The sequence below is a fragment of the Protobothrops mucrosquamatus genome, unplaced genomic scaffold (assembly GCF_001527695.2).
Source record: "Protobothrops mucrosquamatus isolate PMUCROS unplaced genomic scaffold, P.Mucros_1.0 scaffold814, whole genome shotgun sequence".
NCBI classification, from domain to species: Eukaryota; Metazoa; Chordata; class Lepidosauria; order Squamata; family Viperidae; genus Protobothrops; species Protobothrops mucrosquamatus.
Genome location: NW_015387077.1, coordinates 116,596 through 141,928, shown reverse-complemented (window position 1 = coordinate 141,928; position 25,333 = coordinate 116,596). Strand labels below are relative to the sequence as shown.

At 39.4% G+C, this 25,333-nt stretch overlaps 1 protein-coding gene across 1 annotated transcript in view; it reads right to left on the bottom strand.

Annotated features, from left to right (window-relative positions):
* Positions 1–25,333, bottom strand: part of DNAH17 (dynein axonemal heavy chain 17) — a 108,869-nt gene that overhangs the window by 39,894 nt on the left and 43,642 nt on the right. The window contains exons 37-52 of the mRNA XM_015818888.1: positions 21,940–22,067; positions 21,705–21,853; positions 20,532–20,814; positions 19,093–19,266; positions 17,485–17,692; positions 16,198–16,363; positions 14,327–14,429; positions 14,005–14,152; positions 13,124–13,215; positions 11,259–11,420; positions 10,665–10,829; positions 9,131–9,322; positions 7,554–7,820; positions 6,798–6,959; positions 3,003–3,236; positions 431–595 (exon numbers count right to left, since the gene is read on the bottom strand). Coding sequence (XP_015674374.1) covers positions 431–595; positions 3,003–3,236; positions 6,798–6,959; positions 7,554–7,820; positions 9,131–9,322; positions 10,665–10,829; positions 11,259–11,420; positions 13,124–13,215; positions 14,005–14,152; positions 14,327–14,429; positions 16,198–16,363; positions 17,485–17,692; positions 19,093–19,266; positions 20,532–20,814; positions 21,705–21,853; positions 21,940–22,067 — 2,798 coding nt within the window. The remainder of the gene's footprint in view (positions 1–430; positions 596–3,002; positions 3,237–6,797; positions 6,960–7,553; positions 7,821–9,130; positions 9,323–10,664; positions 10,830–11,258; positions 11,421–13,123; positions 13,216–14,004; positions 14,153–14,326; positions 14,430–16,197; positions 16,364–17,484; positions 17,693–19,092; positions 19,267–20,531; positions 20,815–21,704; positions 21,854–21,939; positions 22,068–25,333) is intronic.

The following is a 25,333-nucleotide window of genomic DNA, read 5'->3' as shown; positions in this document are numbered from 1 at the left end:
ACTATTGTGGGTGATACAGATAATTAATGTTAAAATGGTTGGCTAGAGATTATGAGAGCTCATCTCAGTTGAGGAACAATATCTTGGACAACCAATGGAGGTGACAGCTAAATTTTACTGCAACCCTGATCTATGAAATGGATCTCTGTCTTGGCTTACTTGATCAGAAACTACTGTAATAAACCACTGGCAATTAAAGTCCTCACATGGTTAAAAAAAGATGCCAGGCGTTAAAGCAAAACAAAATAAAACAAGGTATCATGTAGTTCCTTCCAGGCTGATAGATAGAAAATGTGTCTCAGGACAGTATTTGGTTCTTGCATAGGCATCCATATGCATTCTTTGCTTAATTGGCAGCTTTCTCTTTCTACGTCTTTTACAAGGTGAGCAACTGTCAATGCCAAATCAGAAAGAAAGAAAAAAACCCTACCAAGTTAATGACTTGCACTTTGAGTTCCTCTTCATCAGCAATTGCTTTTTCCCTGCTCACTTTCTCTGTTTCAACTCCAACCACATGAATCAGTTTGTCAGCATCTTCATTCTTGTGCTTAAGCTCCAGCTCCTGAACAGCGAGTTTGGCTTTCAGATCATCAACCTATAAAATTCCACAGTAAGACAAATTCTGAAACACATCAGCTACTCCTGATGAAACATGTTACTTTTCTAGTCTCTCAGAAATGGATTCTGACCACATGGGATTATTTCAGAGAATAGTTGTTCTTAAAATAAAAAAAAATAAAATCAAAGCCATCAGGAAGATGGAAAAAGAGTAGATTGTGGGAAGTAGATTGTGACAAATTGGCACACCTAAAAACCTAACTTACACCATAAAAAATGTGGCTCTGTGGTATCTTAGTATGACTTCCATGTACATCCTAGTAAAATATGAAATATTTATCCCAAATAGTGCTAATACCTATTCAGGAATGCTACGCATCTATCACCTCCTCTAAGCAAACCAAGTAAAATCATCCTGATAGGGTAATGCTTGGGCATTCCTGCCTACTCTGCACGACTGGTTTAAAATTCTTGTCTTCTTTCCAATTAATAACACTTTTTTAGGAGACTGGTTAAATTCAAAAAGGGTTGCAAGAAGAAAAAGTGAACAGCTTTTCACCAGCCAAAATGGACTTGCATATGATTGCGTTTAATAAAACAAAAAGGCCCCAGACATAAGACACTCTTAAATGGCATATACAGCTTCCCCACCCCCCTCTCTTCTACATTTCTTTGGAGCCAGAATCAACTAAGCTAATAATGAGAATGCCATAATACCACCATTTACATGCCAAATATTCAAATGCAGTCTGAAGAGGATTTGTGGCTGGCTTCACGTCTGGCAACCCAACATGCTGAAAACAAGTAGTGAAACTCAGTGCCCCGTCCCAAACCGCTGCAAGCCCAGCAGCAGTGAAATCTCTTTAATTGCATTGCATGGGAGAAAGAAGATGAAAAACAAAGCAACCCCAGGACCCTGATCCTTGGAAATCTGTTCATCCAGCAGACGAATCCTTATCACTTAGTTTTATTGGGGGTGGGGGTGGGGGTGTTGTACTCAGTTCTGTACTCAGCAGTGCAAAACCGTCAAAGTCGCATTTCCCTTACGGGACCTATGTTCAGGAACCAGGAAGGATGGGCCAAGAGGTCCCTCTAAAGAGGAAATCTAGCCAGAGAATGTCAAAAAAAACAAAGGAAAACCAAAGGAAAACATTTGCCACTGTCTAAATTACATATTGATAAGCTACCAGGAAATCAGCCCAACTCTCCAACACTGTTGATATCAGGAGACTGCATGGGATGGAAATTGCTTTCGAACTAATGCATAATCTTTGTATGGAAGCATATTTTCTCCTCTAAACATCCTCCCCACACACACACATAAAATAAAAGAAAACAAGACTCACTCCCTTGCAGCAGCTTTAGAGGGGGATTCTGAACATTTTCTCCCCCACCCCCCATACAGTCAAGGGTCTCCATCTCCATTTTTCTGTATGGTACTCAGGTTCCTTACCTCCTAACCCAGACATGTCAAACACAAGGCCCGGGGGCCGGATGCGGCCCGCGAAGTGGTTTCATGTGGCTCGCGAAGCCATCCTGGAAACAGTGAAGGAATGGCCCCTGCTGCCTTGGCCCTGGCCCAGGCAAGCCGGGAGCCAATGTACAATTTTGTGGTGGCCATCTATGCTGAAACACATTCAGTCTTAGCTCCACAAGGCCGTCTGGAAACAGCAAGGAACCAGCCCCTGCCGCATCGGCCCCACCCCCTGGGTGCATGCTGGGGAGGTGTCACCCTTTGTGAGGAATGAAGAAATGGACCATGCCTTGGCGCTTGCCCCGGTCCCACCCCCTTCTGTCAGAGACCCTCAGATCTGTCCCACTCCTGCCCAGGCCCCCACAGGCACCCTTGACGCGAACGATGTAGCGCTGGCCATGCCCACCCAGTAGGCCACACCCACCCTGGCCACACACACCCCGAGGGCAACCGCAATGCTGATGTGGCCCTCAATGAAATTGAGTTTGACATCCCTGTCCTAACCTGATTGAGCTATTTAAAAAGAACAGATGGGTGGGGTGGAAATTACTCAGCTCCAGGCGGTATATAATTTTATGCAGTCGATTATTGCAGTGACAGTGGAATATTACACAGTGGATTAAAGGTAGTAGTTGAATGTGGTAGCTCATCTGGAAAAGCTTTTAGTTACACGCAATTATCTTTACCATATTATGGGAGAACTTGGCATAATCTTGGGGAGAAAAATATTTCCCTGTAGAATATCTTTTATCTCAGGTTGGAATTTCAAGACTAAACAGAGAATTTTTGTGCTACTCAAATTCTCCGAGACTAAAATAGATCAGCCAAGACAATTTCTAGATGGATCTTGTTAAACCTGAACTGAAATAACCAGTCGCTAAAATGATAATCCTCTTTAGGCAATCAACGAGGGTTCCATGAAGAGATCTGAAAATTGCTACAACCAAGAACATCCAGTTTGCCCACAAACCTGTGAAGCTGTACTTTGGAGTTTCATTAAGCCATTCTCCAGCCTCTCAATTTTAGCAATCAGTTCTTTTCTTTTTTTGGCTAGGAGGTTCTGGTAAAGTTTGATCTGTTCCAGGAAGGTCTTCGGGGTGGTATAATTATAACGCCTTTCAGTGGCCAGGTAGGTCTTGGACATTTCATTGACGGTTGTATGGACGAAGGACATAAACAGGCTGATGGAGGTTTTAACTCCAGGCTGCAAGAAGGACCAGAAAATATCAGGCCAATTTGTGCCACAGCAACTTTATTCTCCCTTTTCCCCTCCCCACTTTTCTTTTTTGTACTTTAGAAGTTATTTATTTATCATGATCTTAATTACATTAAGCCTTTATTATATAGTTTATAATTTTTCACTAGCTGTAACAAAATCTGCACATTTCCATATAGGCAATTATGGGAATTTCCCTCCTGAGTAAGTCCCAGGCCCAACTGCAACTTGATAAAGTTACATTTGCCTAAAGGGAGACAAACTGGATACCAAACAGAGAATAATGGGAAATTATTTGAATGAAGTTGGTTGGCTGCCAAATAGCTTTTCCAACCATTCAGAAGGTCTGCATTTGTTAACTTGAAGGAATTTCACTTGATCAGTTTTAATGTTTCATTACATATATTTCACTCTTTCTCCTTCCTCTAATTTTCTCCACAACAATCATGCTATGAGATGGGGTTCTTTCCCAGAGAGATTCCATGTTGGAGAGTGAGTTTGAACCTCGGTCTCATCGATCCTAACTGAACACTGCCTGATCGATCCTAATTCAACACCAACACCATCTTCACCAACTTACTACTCTCTTGCTCCTTCTTCCAAACAATTTTGGACACTTTAGAACAGTGGTGGCGAACCTATGGCACAAGTGCCAGAGGCGGCACTCAAAGCCCTCTCTTTGGGCGCGTGCGCCATCGCCCCAGTCCTAGGCCTTCAGCTGGGTTTTATAAAACCTTTTCGCTTTAGGCCTCCGCCGCCATGTGCAAAAAAAAAAAAAAGGTTCAATCAGTCAATTTCAACTTCTTGTGGGAAAAAAAAAGATATTGCAAAGTTGGAATTGATTGATTGAACTTTTTAGTCCCACCCAGTTACCACCGCAGCCATGCCCACCCAATGGGACATGCCCACCCAATTGGCCACACCCAGCCAACGGGCCACACCCACCAGGCACTCGATGATGCATAAGTGGGTTTTGGGTTGCAGTTTGGGCACTCAGTCTCTAAAAGGTTCGCCATCACTGCTTTAGAGGAAAGAATAAAATACAGTAACAAACCTACAGTTAAGTCACCTGAATTAGTTCAGGTTATATATAATGAGCATACTGAGCAGGAACAAAAGCAATCATTTGTCTAAGTTTGAATGAAAAACATTTATTTTAGTTCCTATCTCTGCCTAAAGTCAGTGAACCTGTTAACTTTAAAAATTGCATGTCCTGAAAGGCACCATCTCAGAAACAGGCAACTCAGAGAATGCATGTTTTACACCTAATTGCATTTGGAAATTTTAGCTTCAAATACAACTATGACATGCAGTTGATAAGTTAATGTTATTCTGCGGATTTGAGGTTTTGCATGCCCCACATTCCTTTCTCTAAGAATCTGATATAAACACTGTGGTATCAGAAACAGAATTATTAATACTAAATGTACTTAGGAAGAGAACGCATGTATAGCAAAGAAACACAGACATAAAGGCTCTGGTCAATATTAGCTTTTTTGACAAATCCCAGGAGAACACTGAAGCTAATGCTATACACAAATAAAATTACATTGGGCTTATACTGCAGTTTTTAAAAATCTGGAATATATGTCATATGAAAAATAAATAAATGTATCATGCTCTTTCCAGGAAACAAAAGCTCCAGGCCAAAATCTATAAAGTGGTATTTTCAAGCCAACACTATGTGAAGCAGAAACTATAACATAAAAGAGAGACATAATGATAGAAAGAGACATGGAATATATAACTGCTTATGGAGAAAATATCCATATTGGCATCAAAATCCTGCAACAGCTTGTAAAGAGGCAGTCACAACCCTTTCCAAGGTTGGACAGTTGGTAACTAAGCAAACATCTTTTTTCTTATTAAAGCTAAAGGTTTTCCTTGTCTTTATCAAACCCGTTTCCAAAATTTCCTGTCCTTTGAGCAATTCTATTAACATTTGCAAAAGAGTAAACCTTTTAAGCTTTATAGACTTTATTTCTAAGTAAACATATTAAGAATTACATTCTAATACACATATTGCATTTATAAAAATATGCAATAATTATATATTCCATATTCAATACTACACAATCTTCGAACTCCGGGATAAATATAAATCAGCTGATTATTGTTTAAAAAAAATTAAAACAATAAAAGCAACTATTTACAATGTTAAAACAAACTTAGCTTTCGCTGATCTCCTGCCAAACTTAGCGAAAGCTAAGTTTGTTTTAACATTGTAAATAGCTGCTTTTATTGTTTTAAATTTTTTTAAACAATAAACAGCTGATTTATATTTATCCCGGAGTTCGAAGACTGTGTAGTATTGAATAGATATGCCCGGGATTCAGATTTTTACAGTTATTAAGGACATATTCCATATTGTATTTAATTTTCCGGCATCACATGCCTTGTCCATCAGAAAGGCAGGAGACGTAGACCTTACTGGCTAGAAGTTAAAAGTTTTCATCATGGGGATACAAAATGTACTAGGATATGTATGTGATGTGGGGAAATGCCCCAACTCTAATAAAATTTGGGGAGGTCAAAGATTGGCTACTCTTTATATTGCTTTATATTTTAAATGATTATCTGAAACTGCTTTATATTTTAAATGATTATTTGAAACAAACACTCTGAGCAAAATAAAGATTTTCTATTTGAAATGTTGGTGTTGAAGAAGACTCCTGAAGACTCCTGAAGACTCCTGAAGAAGACTCTTGATAGCCAAGAAAACAAACAAATGGATCCTTGTTCAAATCAAACCAGAGTTTTCACTTGAGGCCCAAAGAACCAGACTCTAATTATCTGACTTCAGACACATTATGCAAAGACCCATCTCTCTGGAAAAGAGTGCAATGGTGAGAAGACAGAAAGAAAGAGAAGAAGAAGATGACCAACCGCAAGGTGGATGGATTCAGTTATAGTGGCAATAGGTGTTCTGTGGGAAGACCCAAAGGACTAGGCTGAGGATGGATAGTCATGGAGAAAATCTATCTAGGTGGTTGCTAAGAATTTGCATCAATTTGATCGTATATAATTAATTAATCAATCTGACATACATTCTTTTTTGTCAACTATTGTGAGATACCCACTGATCTTTCTTAGTGATCTGATTCTGCTTAGTTTCCAAATCCAGACCACTTTGAATAGTGAAGCCATCTACAAAGAATGAATTCTTTTTGGACCGAGAGTCACACTTGGTCTTTATCACATCAAGATTACTCCTCAAAAATGGGTGGAACCAGAAGTAAGAGAGGCTGGAACAGAAAGGATTTTCAACTTCTGTCATGTTAACATTGACAATGTACAGTAGTGACCAAGCTTAGATTGGCTTTGGGGATTGTAATTAAGGTTTGGGAGAGGAGCATGGATTGCTCACCACAGTCTGAAGAGATAGAGGAATGCCATCTGAAAGACATCCAAGAATAAGAGTTCTAATCTAGGCAGGAAAAAAACCCAAAACCAAACCATAATAGAACATTGGCAAAAAAAATGGTTCTATTCAGCACCAAGAGATGTTGGGAGTACACAGTGTCTACTTTTTGGAAAGTGGATGCATACCTCAATCCCTTCAATCTCCTCTAGGAATCTTCCACTGACGGACACCAAGGCATCTTCAGGCCATTCGTGGAACCAATCAATAGCTGTGCAGTTTACTACAGCAGGGAATTTTCTGGCCCTCACGCGGAGAGTAGATCCCACAGGAGAGAAACACAGGATTACCTGGGGAGGGAGTGAAGATGCATCAATGTGCATAATCACTACTGTTAGTTACTTAAGAGCTTTTACTACTCAAATGTTATTGGGGAGTCCCTGTAAATCTCAGTATATCAAATTTACACCTGAAAATTACTCTGCTTATTAGAGTGGATATTCCTACCTTCATTTGTACAATACCAAAATGTTGGCTAAAGAATTTTCATATTGCCCCATAGCACAAAACAATAAGTTAGTGTTTCTTTACCTCAACAATCTCACTCAAAAAATTAAATGTCCTCTCCTTCCATCAGTCATGCAATAATAAAGAATATTAATTTAGATATCATTCGTTATACACGTATTTGACTTTTCCTCTTCTATCTCTTTCAATTTAATCTTCACAAAAATCTTGTGAGGTAGGTTAGGCTGTGAATGATGGCACTATTTGCTCATTGTTAACCCATAAACCATGATTTACAAACCCCAGTGCCTTCATTTCATAATGCTTTGCACAAACCAACAAACCATATGATAGTGTAAACAAATATGTTGAACCTGCATCTGGTTGGCCAAAACAATTTGTGGTTGAATGGAATTTGAACTCTTCCAACTTCTTACCTTTAATTGTTTTCGGACTTTGTCGATGAAGAATTTCCAGGAGTTTTCACGAGTATCCTGCAAGCCCATAGATTTTACCTGAGGCCTCATGGAGCTAATAATATTTTCTACTTCATCATCCTGAAATAGCCCTGGAATCTCGCCAGATGCCAAGAGATCATTGATCAAAACCAAAAACTGCTCTTCAGCAACCTGTGAGTCTGTCATAAGAAAAACGGTAGGGGTATTCTTCACAGCAGATTTGATGTACTGGGCAGCCAGATCAGCCTGAATCACAGAACAAATACTTGTTAGTTAAGCAGCCTTTCTATCTTTTTTTCAAGATTTAAAAAATGCTGAATTTGTTGTGGAAAACTTTTCTACAGTATTATGAAAGCTGGCTAGATAACATTTAGAGCAACATTCCATTGGCAAAATCACAGTCATGTTTGTGAAGTAGCATCACTGAATGTGTGAACGTTTCTGACTTTGATTCAAAATAAACCTTACCCCAAAGGTGTCTCTGCTAATGAATTTATGTGAAAGCAACCAACATGTTTCCCGATGGTCCCGAGGTGTCACCCTTACACTTATCAGACAGGCAAGCATAATTCAGCCTTCCCTGATCCAGGGCTCTCAAAATGTGTTGAGAGTACATCTTCCAGAACTCCCAGCATGGAAAAGAAAATGCTAACTGGGAAGTTTGCAATTTTTATTCCTGAGACACCCAGAAGGCACCAGATTTAGACAAGCTATTCCAGAGGATTATCTCTGAGCATAGATCAGGACCAAAATACAATAATTGAAGGCAAAAGCTAAAAGCATAAAAGATGTATAAATGGCTTAATTTAACCCATTGCAGGGTCCACTGTGGTATAGGAAGGGTTATGATCAGTAGGCATGCTTTGTACAAAAACAATCTCCTATCCTATCCCAACCAGTTTCTGGTTTATGGCAGGAATATATAGCCTGCATATCTCATATCTCAGGCAATCCCCTAATCCTATTTTCTCAGCCTCATGCACAATCCCCGGTGCTGATATCATTTGACAGCAAAATGAAGATGTTAGGCAATACAGTTGAAGGTGAGAATCTGTTAAATTCCCCAATATAAATTGATATTAAGGCTCCTCTGGCCAGAACACATCAATTCCTCTCCCCTGTCTTTAAAAAAGAAATGAATCATTTTTGAATCCACCTTTTTGGTGATGTCGCCATGTCACTGTCATACTCTCTGCCAAAAAAAAACAACAAAAACCCTATCCCTGTCTAAAAACTCTGAAGGCCTTATCTCAATCTTCTCAACAATCTAAATAGAACTAATTCCTCTTTTATATTCCTTGATGCTTCATGTTTTATATTCTTGTTTCTCCCTTAGCTCCCTGTCCATCTTAGGTAGAAAGACCTCAAGTTTCTATTTTTAGAAGTATGCCTATAATACATGGCATCGCAGCACACTAATGATATGCTCAGAAATGTTGGTTTGATTACAGTGTATAATTTGTCGGGTAGCGGTACCCAGCATTTATCTTCAGTTTTAGGCCTCTCCGTACCATTTTTGAAGTTTGTCAATATATGCTTGGGCAAATTGTCCTCACCTTGAGGTCTGGAATGCCGTAGCCCTTCTTCAGAGTGATCTGAAAGACATCCAGGGAGCTAATATAGGCTGCCAGCCGAGATAGACTTTGCTTGCCACTGCCTCCAACCCCCACGAGTAAAGCATTGCCTCTGGGAGACTCTAGGATGCGATTGATCCTACAGACATGGGACACAGCATCTTCAAACAGCACCTGCAGTAGACAAAGAAGGCCCGTTCCTAGTTTTTAACCCAACAACGCGGAAAAGATCAAAACAATAAAATTAGATTCTAACTCTCATTAAGAGGGGTGGGCAGGCAAAACCGAGTGACGTTTTGAACAGTGAACAAAGCAAAAGCTGTAGTACAGTATAATCCCCAAGGTAGAGCAACACATTTAACACCCCGACTCCATCCCAAAAAGAAAAAAATGAAACACCAAAGCTCTGCCGAGTCCCACCCACTTTGTTTCACCCTTCCCAGCCAACCGTAGCCCCCCCTTTTTTGTACCAAATCTTAATTGCAGCATCAAGTTTACTCATGGCTCATTCTCATCCTAATCTGAACCATATTTCTAATTGATGCTTCTGGGTTCTGGGAATAAAAACAGTCCATACAACATTTTTATCTTGGCCACTGAATTCATCCTCCAATTTCCATCATCTAATTTATGGTTGTGCCTATTAATTATTCACCAACTCAAACCTTAACTTCATTCTCATTACCCCCCCCATCTTTTAAAACTATGGATATTTGGCAGGATTCCAAGGAATCGTGATTTTTTTCCCCCATTTCATTTTTTAAAGACCTGGAGCCCCTAAAATTGCCTGTAAGATTACAGAATTATTCAAACTTGTCTCAAAATTCACTAACTATGAGATTACTGTGATGGGGGAAAGAAAAGAAAGACGCAAACGATAACAACAAAAAGAAAAGTCTACTTGATAGGGCATAAGAACCTTTGGATGATGTGATGTAGCCTATTATGCTAAACATTAATTTGTGACTCTTTTCACCATTGGTGAACGCTATGACCAGAAGCCTCTTTCTGTGGTTTGGGGGTTGCTGTGTTATCTTTATGTGATGCAAGAGCTTCTTCTGGCTTGAATAAGCAGGAAATAAAATCAATAAGGAAGACTAACCTAAAAAAAAAATGCGTTTATTACAGGAAGCAACTTTGTCTCCTCCAAATGTTTACATTTTGGACCAGAACTGTTACATATCTAAGCCACCGTACTGTAGTTACTGAGCTGTGGTGGCGCAGTGGTTAGAATGCAGTATTGCAGGCAAATTCTTTCTATAGCCAAGAGTTCAATCCTGATGGGGCTTGAGGTTGACATCCTTTCAAGGTCGGTAAAATGGGGACCCAGATTGTTGGGGGCAATATGCTGACATTATAAACTGTTCAGAGAGAGCGATATATAACTCTAAGTGCTATTGATATTGCTAATGACTTTGTATAGTGGAAATTGTAGTATAGGCACCAGTTAGTTTATCCATGCTTCATGTGCTCAGTTGCAGTATTTTCTCTCTGGCTCAGCTCCCAATTCACTTACCAAATTCATCACTGCATTGACCTCGTTGTAGCTATCCAAGGCTTCCACAAGCAGCTTATTCAAACTCTGTACATTGGAAACAGGCAAATACTTTGGATCTCCAATGCCTTGAGCAAAGTGGCAAAAAATGTTGGGCTTTGCAAAGATAATATTTTCACCCAGATCCTGCAAAACAAAACAAAACAAAACAATCCATTATAAACTGAAGATACTTTATCCTCCAATCAGCTGCTTTTTGATCTTAGATTTATTTGAACCATCCAAGACAACATTTGGGATTAATTCTCTAGGGCTAGCCTGCAAGTAAAATCTGGAGAGGCATTTTGGCACAAGAGAAATTAAAGAAAGTTAGCACCTGAGAGCTGGGCTCTTTGCTCTACCTAAACATAACATTTCAAGAGTTCCTAATTTAATGAAGCCTCTGTAAACCTGTATACGGTCTTCTAAAGTAAGCATATTCCTATACCAGATTAATTAACTTTTAACTGCTAATATTGGAAAAGTACATCCTAGTTGAGTCCAAAGTCACTTTTGAATCTCAACTGAAGGAAGAGAAGGAGGTGGGGGGAGAAGTAGCAGCAGCAGTTCCCTCACCTCAAAGAATTTCTTGCAATTTGCTGTCATGACCCTAATATAAGTCTCTTGATCTTTGTCTTCCACAAGTTTGTCATAGTAAACCCTCTCTGCTTCATGCAGCCAGAGCCGGACCAGGTCTGATGGTATTTTGAGGCACTCGTGAGTGGAGAACAGGAGTCCCTGGCAGAGACAAAAGCATTAGGATTGCTTTCTCCTGGGTATGTTACTAAGGCAGAACCTCTGCCACTGTTTTCTGAGAGCATCTTTAATGCAATCCATCTCTATAACAGTATTTCATTTCTTTCCAAGGCCACCATGTGGTGATTAGTGTCCAATATTTTCAAAGGGCACGATAGAAAAGATCTCCCAGAGGCAGACAGGCCAGAGGGAAGCCAGGAACGGGATGTACTGCCTCTGTGACATTTAAACTCCTATTTGAGCTAAGCTGGAATAAAGGAGACATTTGCAGACTTCAAACATATGTATTCTTTGATCGAAGAGGAATTGAGCATTGTCACTGAGATTGCAGGTATCTCTTTTGGATGAGATTTCTCTCAGACATTTTTCAAGGTCTTTAGAGATGAGGGGTTGTAGTCAATCTGACCTAAAGTGATCAGGCTGAAATTGACACAATGAGCCTTGTAAGCAGGGTAATAAGCACAGTAAAGATGGTAAGAAAAAAAAGGACATGGTCGAATAATATTCTGAGTATGAATCTCTCTTTATCTCTCTCCCTCCCACTACCTTATATACATGGGAATATGGATTCCATTCCTATCCCCACTAAGGACAAGGGTATATCATAATTGATACTTGACAATACACTGTTCTCCCACAATCTATTTCCAATTATCTCAAAAAGAGCCATAATTTCTTATTTCTTTTGCCTTATTCCATTGTTACAGCCTCCACATGAGTGTCAGTAAAAAATGCTCTGTCACGATAATACTTTCTCAGAAAAACAATTCTCCCAAGGATTGTGCTCAGTCTTTTAATATAAATAATGCTTCCAAGCTGCATACCTTAACTAACAGCTAATTTGGTAGCATATTGTACTATTTCCACTAAGCTAACTTTGGCCCTTGTTTTTGCAATACCACATCAGTGGAAACCAGGAAGGGCCATAAAAATAAATAAATTCCTTGTTTGATTCTTAGATATATAGACCTCTGTAAAATGAAAGCAAATTTATTAATGATGCTGTTGCATGGGTTGCTGCTGGAAGTATATTTTATCTATGTAAATATATCTTAGCAAAGTATATATATTTATTAATTCAAATACTTATATGCAAAAATTTATATGCAAACAATCACCAGTGAAGATGGTTGCAGAAATATATTTTAAGAATTGGGAAAGAAGTTGGTGTTTTCTCAGGTTATTTGCATATATATTTATCTTTCAATATATCTATGTACAAGGGCATGACTAAGTAATTGAAATATGCATTATTAGGAAAGATATATTCAGATGATTATAAAAGGCAAAAGCAACTTCAGCAATTCAAAATGAACTAACAATGGTTTTCTGCTCACCATGGCTTTTCTATGTTGATATTGGACTTAAGAGAGATGATGGACTGCCAAAGGAAGCTGTTCTAGATGATGTCATAATATATATCAGCTTTTCCTGAATCAGGACATTATTGTATTGTATTGTATTGTATTGTATTGTATTGTATTCTATTCTATTCTATTCTATTCTATTCTATTCTATTCTATTCTATTCTATTCTATTCTATTCTATTCAGTTCCCAATTTCTAGCATTTATTATAATGTAGTTTCAAGCAAATGGCTCACAAACAAGTGATCTGTGTGATGCCATTTTTATTCCAAGGTATTGGAAAATTCATACATACCAAAATACAAAAATGATATTGTACCTGGAATATATTTGAGAGATCCCGGAGATTGAAAACGTAGTGAAATTTTATGGCCGTAGGAAGAAATGTTGATGTAATTTTTTGATGTAAACCTGTTACAAAGAAACATGTCATAATCATACCAAAAAAGCATGGGGTTGCTTGGGATAAGAAACAGGTTATTCATGATTAATTCCTCAGTCAGGATCAACAAAAAGCAATGAAATGGGTTGATCTCCAAACTGTTTAATTAAAAGTATAGGACTCTTGAAAAGCCTTGTCCATTCTAAAATTCTTTTACTTCAGTTGCATTTCATTTTAAATTGTAATAGGAACCAGGTCTGAAAAGTTATAGTAGAGGTTGTCTAATTAGTTAAGGGATTCATAACCAGTGGTGGGATTCAGCCAGTTCGCACCACTTCGGCAGAACCGGTAGCTAATTTTTTGTTGTCCAGGCCCAGAAGGGACTTCCGGAAGCAGCATCCACACAGAGAACCGGTTGTTCACATATTTGAATCCCACCACTGTTCATAACACCTACAAATTCACCTAACTAGAATAATTTGACAATGCTAAGTGGAACTTGAATAAACCTGAATCAACAAAAGTTGGCAGTTCCAAAGAAAAATGATAATGATGTGGTTGTGGTAGCATCCAAGGCGGGAAGTACATGTGACAATCATGCCAGGCAAAATTCCATCCCGGTGATTCTGTTAGTTGTATCTTTTTCTCCAGGCAAAAATACACTATTGGCTAACTGTTACCCCATTTCCCAAACATCCTTTGCACAAAGAGATCTGAATCTCAAAATCTTCAGCATCATGCAGGTTACAAATATGAATAAGATGCCAAGAGGTAGAATGTTAACTGCTTCAGTTCATGCTGCTTTTTGCAGTGCTTACCCAGAGCTGCAGAAACAAGGTGCTGATTGACCTTCTGGACGACCATTGAAACATTCCGAACAGCCAAGTGCTGACCTAAGATAGTACTGTAGATGGTCATTAGGGCATCCTGACCTGGGAAACTCACCGCAAATACACAGAAGTGTCTCTACAACAAAACACAGTTTACAAGATTTTGCAATGCTCCCTGGTAGGCCTCTTAACAAAAAAAATCTCTCACTTTTTAGTCAAAATTTTAAAAAGCAACTACTGTAATGTAAGGGAATCTATTTTATTTTTTGACTGAAATCACCAAAGTGCCATGTCTCCCTCTATTAGGTACCTGAAGCCTGGAATCAATAGTGAAGGATCCAGAAGTTGGGTTCATACAGGCAACATACTGGCAGTTGTGAATATCCTTTAAGGTTAGTTTGTTTCTGTCATACCTAATGGAAAGAAGCAAGATGGAAGGTATTACTGATCAAATATTTTTGAGAAAGCAATGTTCCACTATTCCCTTACTGTTAAGACAGTCTTTCTGTCTTTTATACAAAATGAACAAAGAATGAAGGGTTTCGGTATCTTTTCGTTAAAAAAGCACAACCAAGATTTAAATAACACATCTATCAATGGTCTATGAAAATATCTAACTTAATCTACATGTAGGAGATAAGACGGCTAATATCTTTAAACATACAAGGCATTATGTCTATGGAGATTCTCAGTCATCCAGGTCATAGTTGTCCCAAAGATGCTTTTTCATGAGGCAACTGGGTGTTCTTGTTTTTCTTTGAAGAAATTTAGCTTCTCATCCAAGAAGCTTCTTCAGCTATGACTGGATGGTGGGGAATGGAAGGATTTATACTCCTTTCAGACAGCTGGTCATTTGCATTCTTTTAGAGACTCGTTGAGGCCACCTGGAGGTTTATCTGTGTCGTCATGGTCTCCTGAGTAGTGCCAATGGGTGTGGAGCCTCCTTGGAACTATTGAAAGGACTGTGTTGTAGACTGGAGATAGATGATGTCGTATCCCTCCCCCTCTGTTGAGAGAGGGCTGTTCAGTTTTGACATAGATGGCATCTTTGACCCCTCTTTCAAACTAGCGGTTCTCTCTGTCCAAATGTGGACTTTGCTGCCTTCGAAAGAGTGGCCTTTGTCTTTGTGTCAGTTTGTGTCCGGGTGTTTTATCCTTCGGGTAGACAAGCTTCTGCCTTATTGTATTCTTGGATTTGAAGTGTGCGCGTATGTTGTGTTGGCTGAAGATCCTCCTGAGCTTTTCCGATATTCCTGCAATGTATGGAATGACTACGTTGCTTTGCTTATTGTTTTCTTCTTTGTCTGTTGTGGAGGTGCTCCTGATGGGTCTTTTGGGGGATTTGATGAAGGCCCACTTGGAATAGCCACAAGTTCTGAGGGCTTCCTTGATGTGTTTTAGTTCTTTTTCTTTTCCATCTTTGCTGGTAGGCAGGCCTTCAGCTTAGTGGTGTAGGGTTCTGATAACTCCTGTTTTGTGCTCCAGTGAGGTGGGGAGAATATGAATATTGATCCATGTGTAGGTCCACCCTAAGGACAACACATTCAGACACAAACTGAGCAACGTGATATATGCAGTACAATGTGCAAATCTGTACATTGGGGAAACAAAACAACCACTTCATAAATGCATGGGACAACATAGCAGAACAAATCCATCAGGACAAGATTCAGCAGTCCATCTGCATTTAAAAGACAAAGGCCATTCTTTCGAAGGCAGCAAAGTCCACATTTGGACAAAGAGAACCGCTAGTTTGAAAGAGGGGTCAAAGAGGCCATCTATGTCAAAATTAAAAGAATGCAAATGACCAGCTGCCTGCAAGGAATGTAAATCCTTCCATTCCCCATCATGCAGTCAGCACTGAAGAAACTTCTTGGATGAGAAGCGAAATGCCTTCAAAGAAAAACAAGAAAGTCCAGTTGCCTCATGAAAAAGCACCTTTGGGACATACAGGCATCATATGCATAGCATAGTATTCAAACCATATCATCTTTATAATACAATATATTAATGCATTACAGTATATTACATTACAATATATTTATAATATTATATAATACAATACAGTAGAAAACAAAAGATTCAACCTGAAGATTAGTTGCTTTTTTTGCATGAGGTTTTCTGTGAATCCATCCTTTAGCTATACAGACATAGTAATTATCAATAAAAATGTATTTATACCAATGCCCATGATCCATGTGCTGCCGGATCAAGGTGTGAGGAGCCACAGTGCCATATTTGTCAACTTCTGGCATGTTCATATCGTCTATGAAGTAAATCAGCTTCTTGGTACCAGGGGGGCCAAAATTACGTCCTGATTTCTTCTCCAGAGGCTTCTCCAGAATAGCTGTGCAAACAGAAGACCATTAATCAACAGATGGCACTGGATCTTATCTAAATGATCTGGTCAAATGTCCTTCCATCTCATGCACCAGTTCAAAAGTAAACGTTAGTTATGTAATATTCTTGAGGAGGACAGCTTTCCTTCAGTGCATCAAAGTCTTACAGAGGAGGCAAGTAACCTACATGATAACTTGAAAATATCTTGAGTGCAAGGAACAAGAAGTCCCATATCAGTTCCATCTGTACAGGCAGACCAGTTAAAATACCTTTTCTCACAACCTGTCTAGGATGCAGATATGCACATGCTGTGCTGAACAATGGCAGTGGAAAAGAGCAGGAGTCTCCTTCTCAAATAGAAAGTAAGAGCTGGAACAGGCAATCTGTTTTTTGATGTTCTGGAATGCTATTCCCATTAGGCCTACAGCATTATCGACAGACAGAAATGGAGAGATTTGCAGTCCAATCCATCAGGTGAGAATAAAATTAAGGAATGCCATAGCATTAGCAGCTTATGTAAGCAAACTCTACAAATGTTGGCTTGATTGTGTCAGTGATGGAACTCTTTTTTTCATCTTTCACTAGGGTGATTTGAACTGATAATGAAATTCTTACTATCTATCTAATCTGAAGAAGTAATATTCATTTTAACAATATCCGTTCTTCTCCTTAAATACAAGGACTTTTTCTCGTATATCAACATTGGGCAATTAAGCAATATGAAATAGTTAAATCAAGATAAAGTTGCATTTTGCTGAGAATAAGTACTTCAAGAGATATTTAGGAGAGTCTACATAATATACAAAAGTCTCACTTTTTATGTATTCTCATAAATGAAGGAAAATATTCGTGTCCCAGGATAATGTGGCAGGATTCAATCTGGGTCAGTCACCAGGACTGGAAATTTAGTCTTCCGAGCTTTCGGAATCATTCTGGAATCCATCCTCGAGGACCTTCACTCTCATCAGAATACTCCCGTAAATCTTTAATAATTTCCCAATTTCTTTGCATTAAGATTACAATTTGGAAACCACTTTTGCAGACACACAACCAAGGGTTTGAGGAGGTCATCCATAGCTTTGGGCATCCCTAATTGGTATGAATGAAAATCCATCCAATTTCCCTTACCCTGCAGCATAGCTGAAGTTGTGTAGAAGTTAAAGGGAACAGCTTGCACCATAAAATCATCCAGGTTCAGGGTATCCAGCTTATCCCCCATCAGCACTGACTTTCCAGTGCCTGCATTCCCAACTAACATCACTGGCCATTTTTTCTCCATTAGTAAGTCCATGAAGTAACGAATCCGGATGGTTTCTGTTGTGTGGACCATTGAAGCCTGCAAAACAGACTCCCTGTGAAATTTACATCAATTAAAAAAGCCTGAATTATAATTTTAAAGAAACTGAATAGTGAAATAATTTCTAAGAAAAGCATTGGGTGACTAGAGAGATCTCTCCCTGAAAATAAATGTACACCCAGGCTTGGCAAAACCCAGATGTGTTTTAATAGGATATTGCAAGGAAAAAATATTGTGTATCTGTATCTTCCCATCTCATAGCTGATTTTTTAACTTTAAATTTTTAACTTTAAATTTACATTAATTTAATTAATTTAATGAAAATTAATTTTATTTTATTTTTTTAAAAAAATCAGAGAATAACTGGTTGCAGGCCAAAGTGGAATATTAACAATGTGTTCTAAGCCCCAGAAGAGAAAACCAATCCTGAGTGCCAGCCCTTATATTAGCCATCTATAAGAGGAAGGGATGAGGAAGCTTGGGGAAGTTCCAAAGCTAGCAGAAATGCAAAAAATATACCTTTAAGGCAAAACTTAAAAGCAAAAATATTCTTAAAGAGGGAAAATGCAAAAAGTAGCTTGATAACTGTGTATAAGTGACCACAGAATGATGAAGTTGGCAAGGATGGTGGGATTGGGTCAGCCTGGAACAGGGCAGCTGAAATTCTGCACATGCTTCCATTCTCATTGTTGTTCAATTGCTAAGTCATGTCCAACTCTTCCTCACCCCATGGACCATAGAACACCAGGCCTTCCCCTGTCCTCCACTGTCTCCCAGAGTTTTCCCAAATTCATGTTCGTTGCATCAATTGCACTATCTAACCATCTTATCCTCTGCCATCCCCCTTCTCCTTTTGCCTTCAATCTTTCCCAACATCAGGGCCTTTTCCAATGAGTTCTCTCTTCTCATTTGTGGCCAAAGTATTTGAGCTTCAACTTCAATATCTGTCCTTCCAAAGGACAATCAGGGTTGATTTCCTCTAGGATTGACCCACTCTCATTATTCTTCTACAAATATATGGCTTACCCACAGTAAGATACCAACACCCACTAGGATAGTTAAAGTATCTCTGCAGGACTTCTATTTTAAATTTCATGGCAATCTTACCACAACAGTCACTGTAAATTTTGTTTACTCTATCTGATACATATAGTCCATATTATTTGGTCATTTTTAAAATCCAGTTTTGCTGCAGTGATAATTGTTGTTTTGAAGGATTTAGATATAAACTGTGGGTAAATATATTTGGAACATGACAAGAATCTAGCATCTCAAATTACCATTAGAATATAAATCAACAATCTGTATTTCTCCTGAACGTGTCTCGGTTACTAGATTCGGAATCTTTTGCTAATATCAGACTGATTTTTGTCTCAGAGTACTGCAAAAGTACTCTAAAATAAGCAATATCAGAAGTAGAATTATTTCCAGCAAATTACCTGCAATGGGACATCTGGATCCAATTCAAATTGTGGCACTTTATCAGTCCACGGCATGAATTTCTTTGATTCTGGGTCAATATAGTAGTCAAAAATTGTTCCCTGAGATGGGAATTTTATTGTTTTAAATTCATTCACCCACCACTTACTAAATTCCACACGATAATCCACAAGCTGCAGAGAAAGTTATATATATATATTTATTATGGTTTTAAATTTATTTAAATTAGAATATGTTCTAAAATATGATTTGACCTTAAGGGAATATAACAAAACATCAAAACAAAATTTATCAAAGCTAAATGAGTGTAGAAAATTAAATGTAGGCATGATCTGAGTGAATGATCTGAATCAACTGCTATAACAGCAGGGCTCACTCCACAAATCCCATTCATCTCAATGAGGGTCCAAATGACTACAATGTACTACTAATGCAACGTAAAATCTTTCTTTCTGCAAAGGTGGGCCAGGTGGGCCGGACCACGCTACTTCCATTGATTCTAAAGCAAGGCTTTTCAACCAGTGGTACGGGTATCACCTGTGGTACATTGGTACCTGGCAACCATCCTAGAAAAGTGGTAGCGGGGGAGGGGAATGAGCTGAACTGGTGGCAGCACCGCACAAGCCTGAGCGAGAGATGGCTGGAGCTGCAGGGATGTCAGGGCTCAGTGGAAATGCCAGGATCAGCGCCAGGCTCCATCTGGAGCTCGGCGCTGATCCTGGCGCTTCTGCTGAGCCCAGAAGAAGTGCCGATCAGCTGGAATGTTGCAGCATCTCCAGGGTCTTGTGATTTACATTCAGATGCTTGGCAACTGATTCATATTTATGACGGTCACAGTGTCCCAGGGTCATGTGAAGTGACCAAAACCTGCTGCAACCACCCAGCAGATGGGGGGAATAAAAACCAAACACGCCCCCACCCCCACTGCCAATCCTCAACAGAAATGCTCACAACAATGAAAACCTCGGACAGGAGGAAGAGTGCGACCAGGTGGGCAGGCAGGTGTCTTGCTTGGCTGTGGCTTGGGGGGCACTTATTTCAGTGCCATTGTAACTTTGAACAGTCACTAAGCGAACTGTTGTAAGTCGAGGACTACCTGTACTTCATCACTTTTTTCCTTTTTTTTTTTTGGTCATCAGGTTTTTGACACCTTGCTAGGCGACTGGTGGTACTCGGATGTTGCCATACCCTAAAAGTGATACAATGGGTGAAAAGGTTGAAAAGCCCTGAACTATATGACATATCAATGAAATGTTAAACCCTACGAAGATGGAAGTGATTCTGGTATCAGTTCTGTCAGTGCAGAAATCTCTGAAACGGCTCATAAAAAAAATGAACTCTATGTACTGAATGTTGGTTATTGCGTCATTGGTCTATATCGAGATCACTCTTGAGTTATAATAATGGAAAGCCTGATCGCTTCCATTTCTGGAGATACCTGATCTTGGAACATTGCTCCTCCGAACGCCCAGAAACAAGAAAACACAAAATAGAGTTCGTATAGCTCTTTGGGAGAATCTGGAGGTGTGTTGGTTGGGGTCAAGAGGCATTCCAGTAAATAGAGAATCATTTGCACCACGGTCACTTCAGGAACAGGGGTTATCTTCTTGAATCCAAATTTCAGTTTGTCCAAGCAGGTAGGTAGGTATTTATCAAACAAGATCATCAGGTTAGCTTTTTCTGATTGCACTTCTCGGCGCTCAATCCAACTGCTCACTATCCTGTATAGTGACATACAATTAGTTATTGAATATGCATTCTCATGCACGTAACGTGTACATTTTATATCAACTGATCGATTTTTTATTCCTCTCTTTCTCCCCCCCCCCTTACACTATATCTTTATAGGAATGCCACTTAAATTACAGGGAAGATATTAACATTTAGCTGTTAAGAAAGACATCACGTACTACTCAATAAATACCATCAGTTATGAGCAATGAGTTTTGGTGATTACCTATGAAGCTAATCATTTTTATGTAAACTACATTACATATACTTACAACGTTTGGTAAAAAAATAAAGCATCAGAAGTCCCTTATTTTGGAGAATAAGTCAACATGTTTGAAAGGAAAAGGGGAAGCAAGAATTGACAATCAATAAAGAGTTAATAGTTGACCAATCAGTGCCTGTTTGCCTGCCAATAATATCTCATCCCATCTTCTCAATTCTATACTAAAAGCCAAATTTGTCTCCCCTCTGCACAACCCAAGGGAGGGAGGGAGAAATCATATTGTTGCACTCATCATGGAGGCAGATCTTGTCTTTCACAAGTTACTTATGGTGCCATAGCAACTATACTAATCTTTGGAGCCCTTAACCCAATATAATATCCAGGCACTACAGACAGTGACTCCAGGACCTGGGAAATGCATCAAGGCAAATTTTTCTTTAATGATTGCACTGTCTCATACAACACTGTCTGCCCCAGGTTTTCTTGGGCAGCAAGTAACTTGCTATTGGAACTAGAATAATCTGGAATAGTGCACTAATAGATCCCTGACAACAGCTTCATATGACCAGTGAGGACTTTGTCTGATCTATGATGGGATATACACCCTTCATCTAAAAAGGGATGTACTGATACACTTCAAAGGGAACCAGGACTTACGGATTCCAGCCCAGGTCAGCAGGATTGATATACAAGATTCCTGCTCGAGACACTGTGGCAGGTGTTGCTGTTCTTAGGTGACTGATTTCAAACACAAGCCTCATGGTGGGGTTTAGTGGGATTCGCTCATTGCTGGCTAAGGTCAGCACCTAGGAAGGAGGAAATCAGACAATGCAACTTCCTATTTTCATAAAAGTGAATGCCAATGATTGAGTCCCTAGCTTACTGTGCTGACCTTGTTGTCATCCATCACGGTATTCAAAGATTCAATCCACATAGGATCAATATCTCCATCTAGAACAATCCATTTAGGTCCGCGATGAGTTATATTAGCTAGATCTCGCATTATAGTTGAAAATAAACCTGTCCAGAACAGGGAAATTCTCAGTGAATTTTATAACATGCATATATGCTCAAGTTGCAGTAAAATTTTAGCAGAGAGAAGGAACAGAGCTGATAAAAAACATATATCAACACAAATAAAGTTATTAAACTATTTGTGATTATTATCTCATTTATATAAATCCCCAAGCTGCAAAGTGAAGAAATACTATCAGTTCATCAACCAGAAAACAGGAAAAAAATTACTAGTTGGTCTTTGGCAAAGCCAACATGAACAATTTTCAGAGCACCTAATTCATGGGCCCATTTCAGTTTCACAGATGGTAAAGGAGATTTTTTGTACACGATAGATACTGCTGCAAAAAGAGTTCAGTAATGTGTTGTCAACAGATTTGCAAATCACCAACAGTATCTGCCCTAAAAATCATAAGTGTCTAAATTACTGACATCAACGGAGATATTCTTTAAAGTAACCAAGTTCTTCAGGGCTTTGTACATGAATATTAACAGCAAAGCACTTCAGACAGTAATTGAGCCACTTCATTCTACAAAGGCTGGTGCTTTAAAATCATGTAGAGTTTTGGGGGAAGCTATCACCTAGCCCAGTGGTTCTCAACCTTTTTAATGCCGTGACCCCAACCGGTCGTAAGTCGAGGACTAAACCGGTCGTAAGTCGAGGACTAAACAGGTCGTAAGTCGAGGACTACCCAACCGGTCGTAAGTCGAGGACTACCCAGCCGGTCGTAAGTCGAGGACTTTCCCTGCCCGGGAGCGCCGCACATGCGTGGTTCCGCCCCCTGCGCCGGCCGAGGCGTAGCTGGCAAGCGGCAGAGACGGAGCAGGCCGACTACCAGCTGGCCCAGCCCCAGGGAGGTAAGGAACCCGCCGAAAAAGGGGAAAAAAATGGCGGACAGCCTTGCTTGGCGACCCCCGTGAAATGGTCGATCGACCCCAAATGGGGTCCTGACCCACAGGTTGAGAACCACTGAGTCCTAGCCACTTTCTGGCTCTATATGGGGCTGACCCACAAAGAGAATTAGCCACAGATATGCTAATGTATTCATATTTGCAGCTGGTAGGTGTAAATGGGGGCAAAAAGGCTCCAGCTGGATAGACCAAAGATGTTCATAAACTTTTTACTTAGAACAAGATTACGTATCTTTTTAAGATACTTCCAAACAAGATACTATGCCATTCCAGATAGCTCTGCGTTCTTGTGATCAAGTATTTTTATCCTTGTTTGGCATCTGAGTCAGTTTATTTCCTGGCACAACTATAATTGTTTTTCCAGGTGAATCAGTAGATCTCTGCAGAGCGGCAGATGGGCCATTTCCTCAGCTGGGAAAACACCTGCTTTCTAAATTCCAGGCTCACTCCAATTGACAGAGGTTCATCCCCCAAGGTGAAGCTAAGGAGCTTTGATGTCACCATTCAGCATTATTTTAAACTAGCTGTACCCGGCCACGCGTTGCTGTGGCTCAGTCTCAATGCGCCATTGTGCATTCATCCCAAACAATAAGTTTGCATTTCTGCAATACTTTTCTCATGCCGGATGCTTTGGAAATGTTGCACATGGGAGTTTCAATGAATTGCATGTTCAATGGCAATTTCAAAGCGTCCAACAGATGGCGCTGTTTTTTTAAAAAAGCATGTTTTTATCTGTCACAGGTGTGACATCTATATAATATAGGTATATAAAAACACGTGCGTATTCGAATGCAACGTTGTGTCAAAATTTCAAAGCAATCGGTGGAGAACTTTCAGAGATTTAAGATTTTGAACAAACGAACATTTACATTTTTATTTATGTGTAGAAGATGGTGCACTAAAGGAGACTGCTAGCGTCTTCCATTTTAATAACTAGAGAGGGAATAAAGGAAGAAATATGCTACATTTACAAATGAGGAAGCTCACTGCCTCTCATCTCCTTTCTTTTGATCTGCTCAGCTGATCATTGCCCTGGGCTCCTCTATTTGGGAAACAAAATTCTCTTGGGAGTCTTCTCCCCGCTTCTCCCCCAGACACTTCCGCTTTGCGAAAGATTCCAATCCTCTGTCCATAGGCAGTTCTCTATATCTCTTTCCGATCTTGGACCTTGGGTAAAGATGTCTCCCCTCTACAACTTAGCTTCTCTGGCTGGACACTGAAAACTGAACAATACACTCACACTGAATATCCAAATTTTCTCACCAGCCGTTGCCTTCTACAACACTCTATAATTCATTTTCTCTTCTCATTTCGCTCCCCCACCTCAATTTTCTCTCCTTCTTCCTCTCACCAAGTTTAGGTTACAGCAGCAACATATCCCTCCAGCAACTAAGCAGATAAATGTCCCTCCCAGGATTCTAGTCCCTAGCATCTATATATAAAGCGGGACCAATGGAAATGCTTTCTGTCTCTGCCCTACAAGAGTATTGGCTGGCAGCCAGTTCAGCCTATCAGCCTGTGTAATGGAGTACCTGCACTTCCAAGTCAGAATTGAGTTTCCTTTCTCCTAATTCTCTCTCCTTTTGCTAACTCACGCCAACATAACAGTAATCATACCAAGGCGCAAAAAAACCCCCACCCCACTTGCATTAGTTTAATAAAGAACTGGTTGGCTTATATGTTGTTTTCAAAGTATTGAAGCTGCTTCCAATGAGATTGGTCTCAAATAATTTCAGAGGTGTTTCAGGGAATTTGGAAAGAGGACAGAAGAACCCTTTCTTAGAATAATTAAAATAAACCTTATTAAAGTTGGCAACTATCATATAGTATATGCATTTGGTATCTTCCTTAGTTATAAGCTTTTTTTATGTCAAGCCATTAAAGGGATTTGTAATCAGGTATACCATGGATAAAAAAAAAATAATCCTGGTTTTTTTGTTCTGTTCGAAGTTGGCTCAAATTACTGAAATAGGGAAGAGTTTATACACAGTGCAACAAAGGGGTGATTTTTTAAAAAGAAAGTATTAGAATTTTAAATAGCAGGAAGGCGTAATAAGTTCATAACTGCAGTATGCAATTTTCCCAAATGAAATACCTCTGAGTTTCTTAAGCAAGCCATTATTCTAAGTGAAGATAAGTGAGTTGTAATTATTATTTTCAGTGGGAATCTAATTTTGTAAATATAAATATATATCCTCCAATTTTTAGAATTTTAAAGGATATATATATATATGTAAGAGACGTAAGCAGCGGGAAAGGAATGAGGTGGAGAGATACGAAGACTGAAAGAGAGGAAGAAGATTCCAGAGAGACAACCACTTGCTCATGGGTGAGGGAGGAGGAGGGTAGGTTAGTGAGTC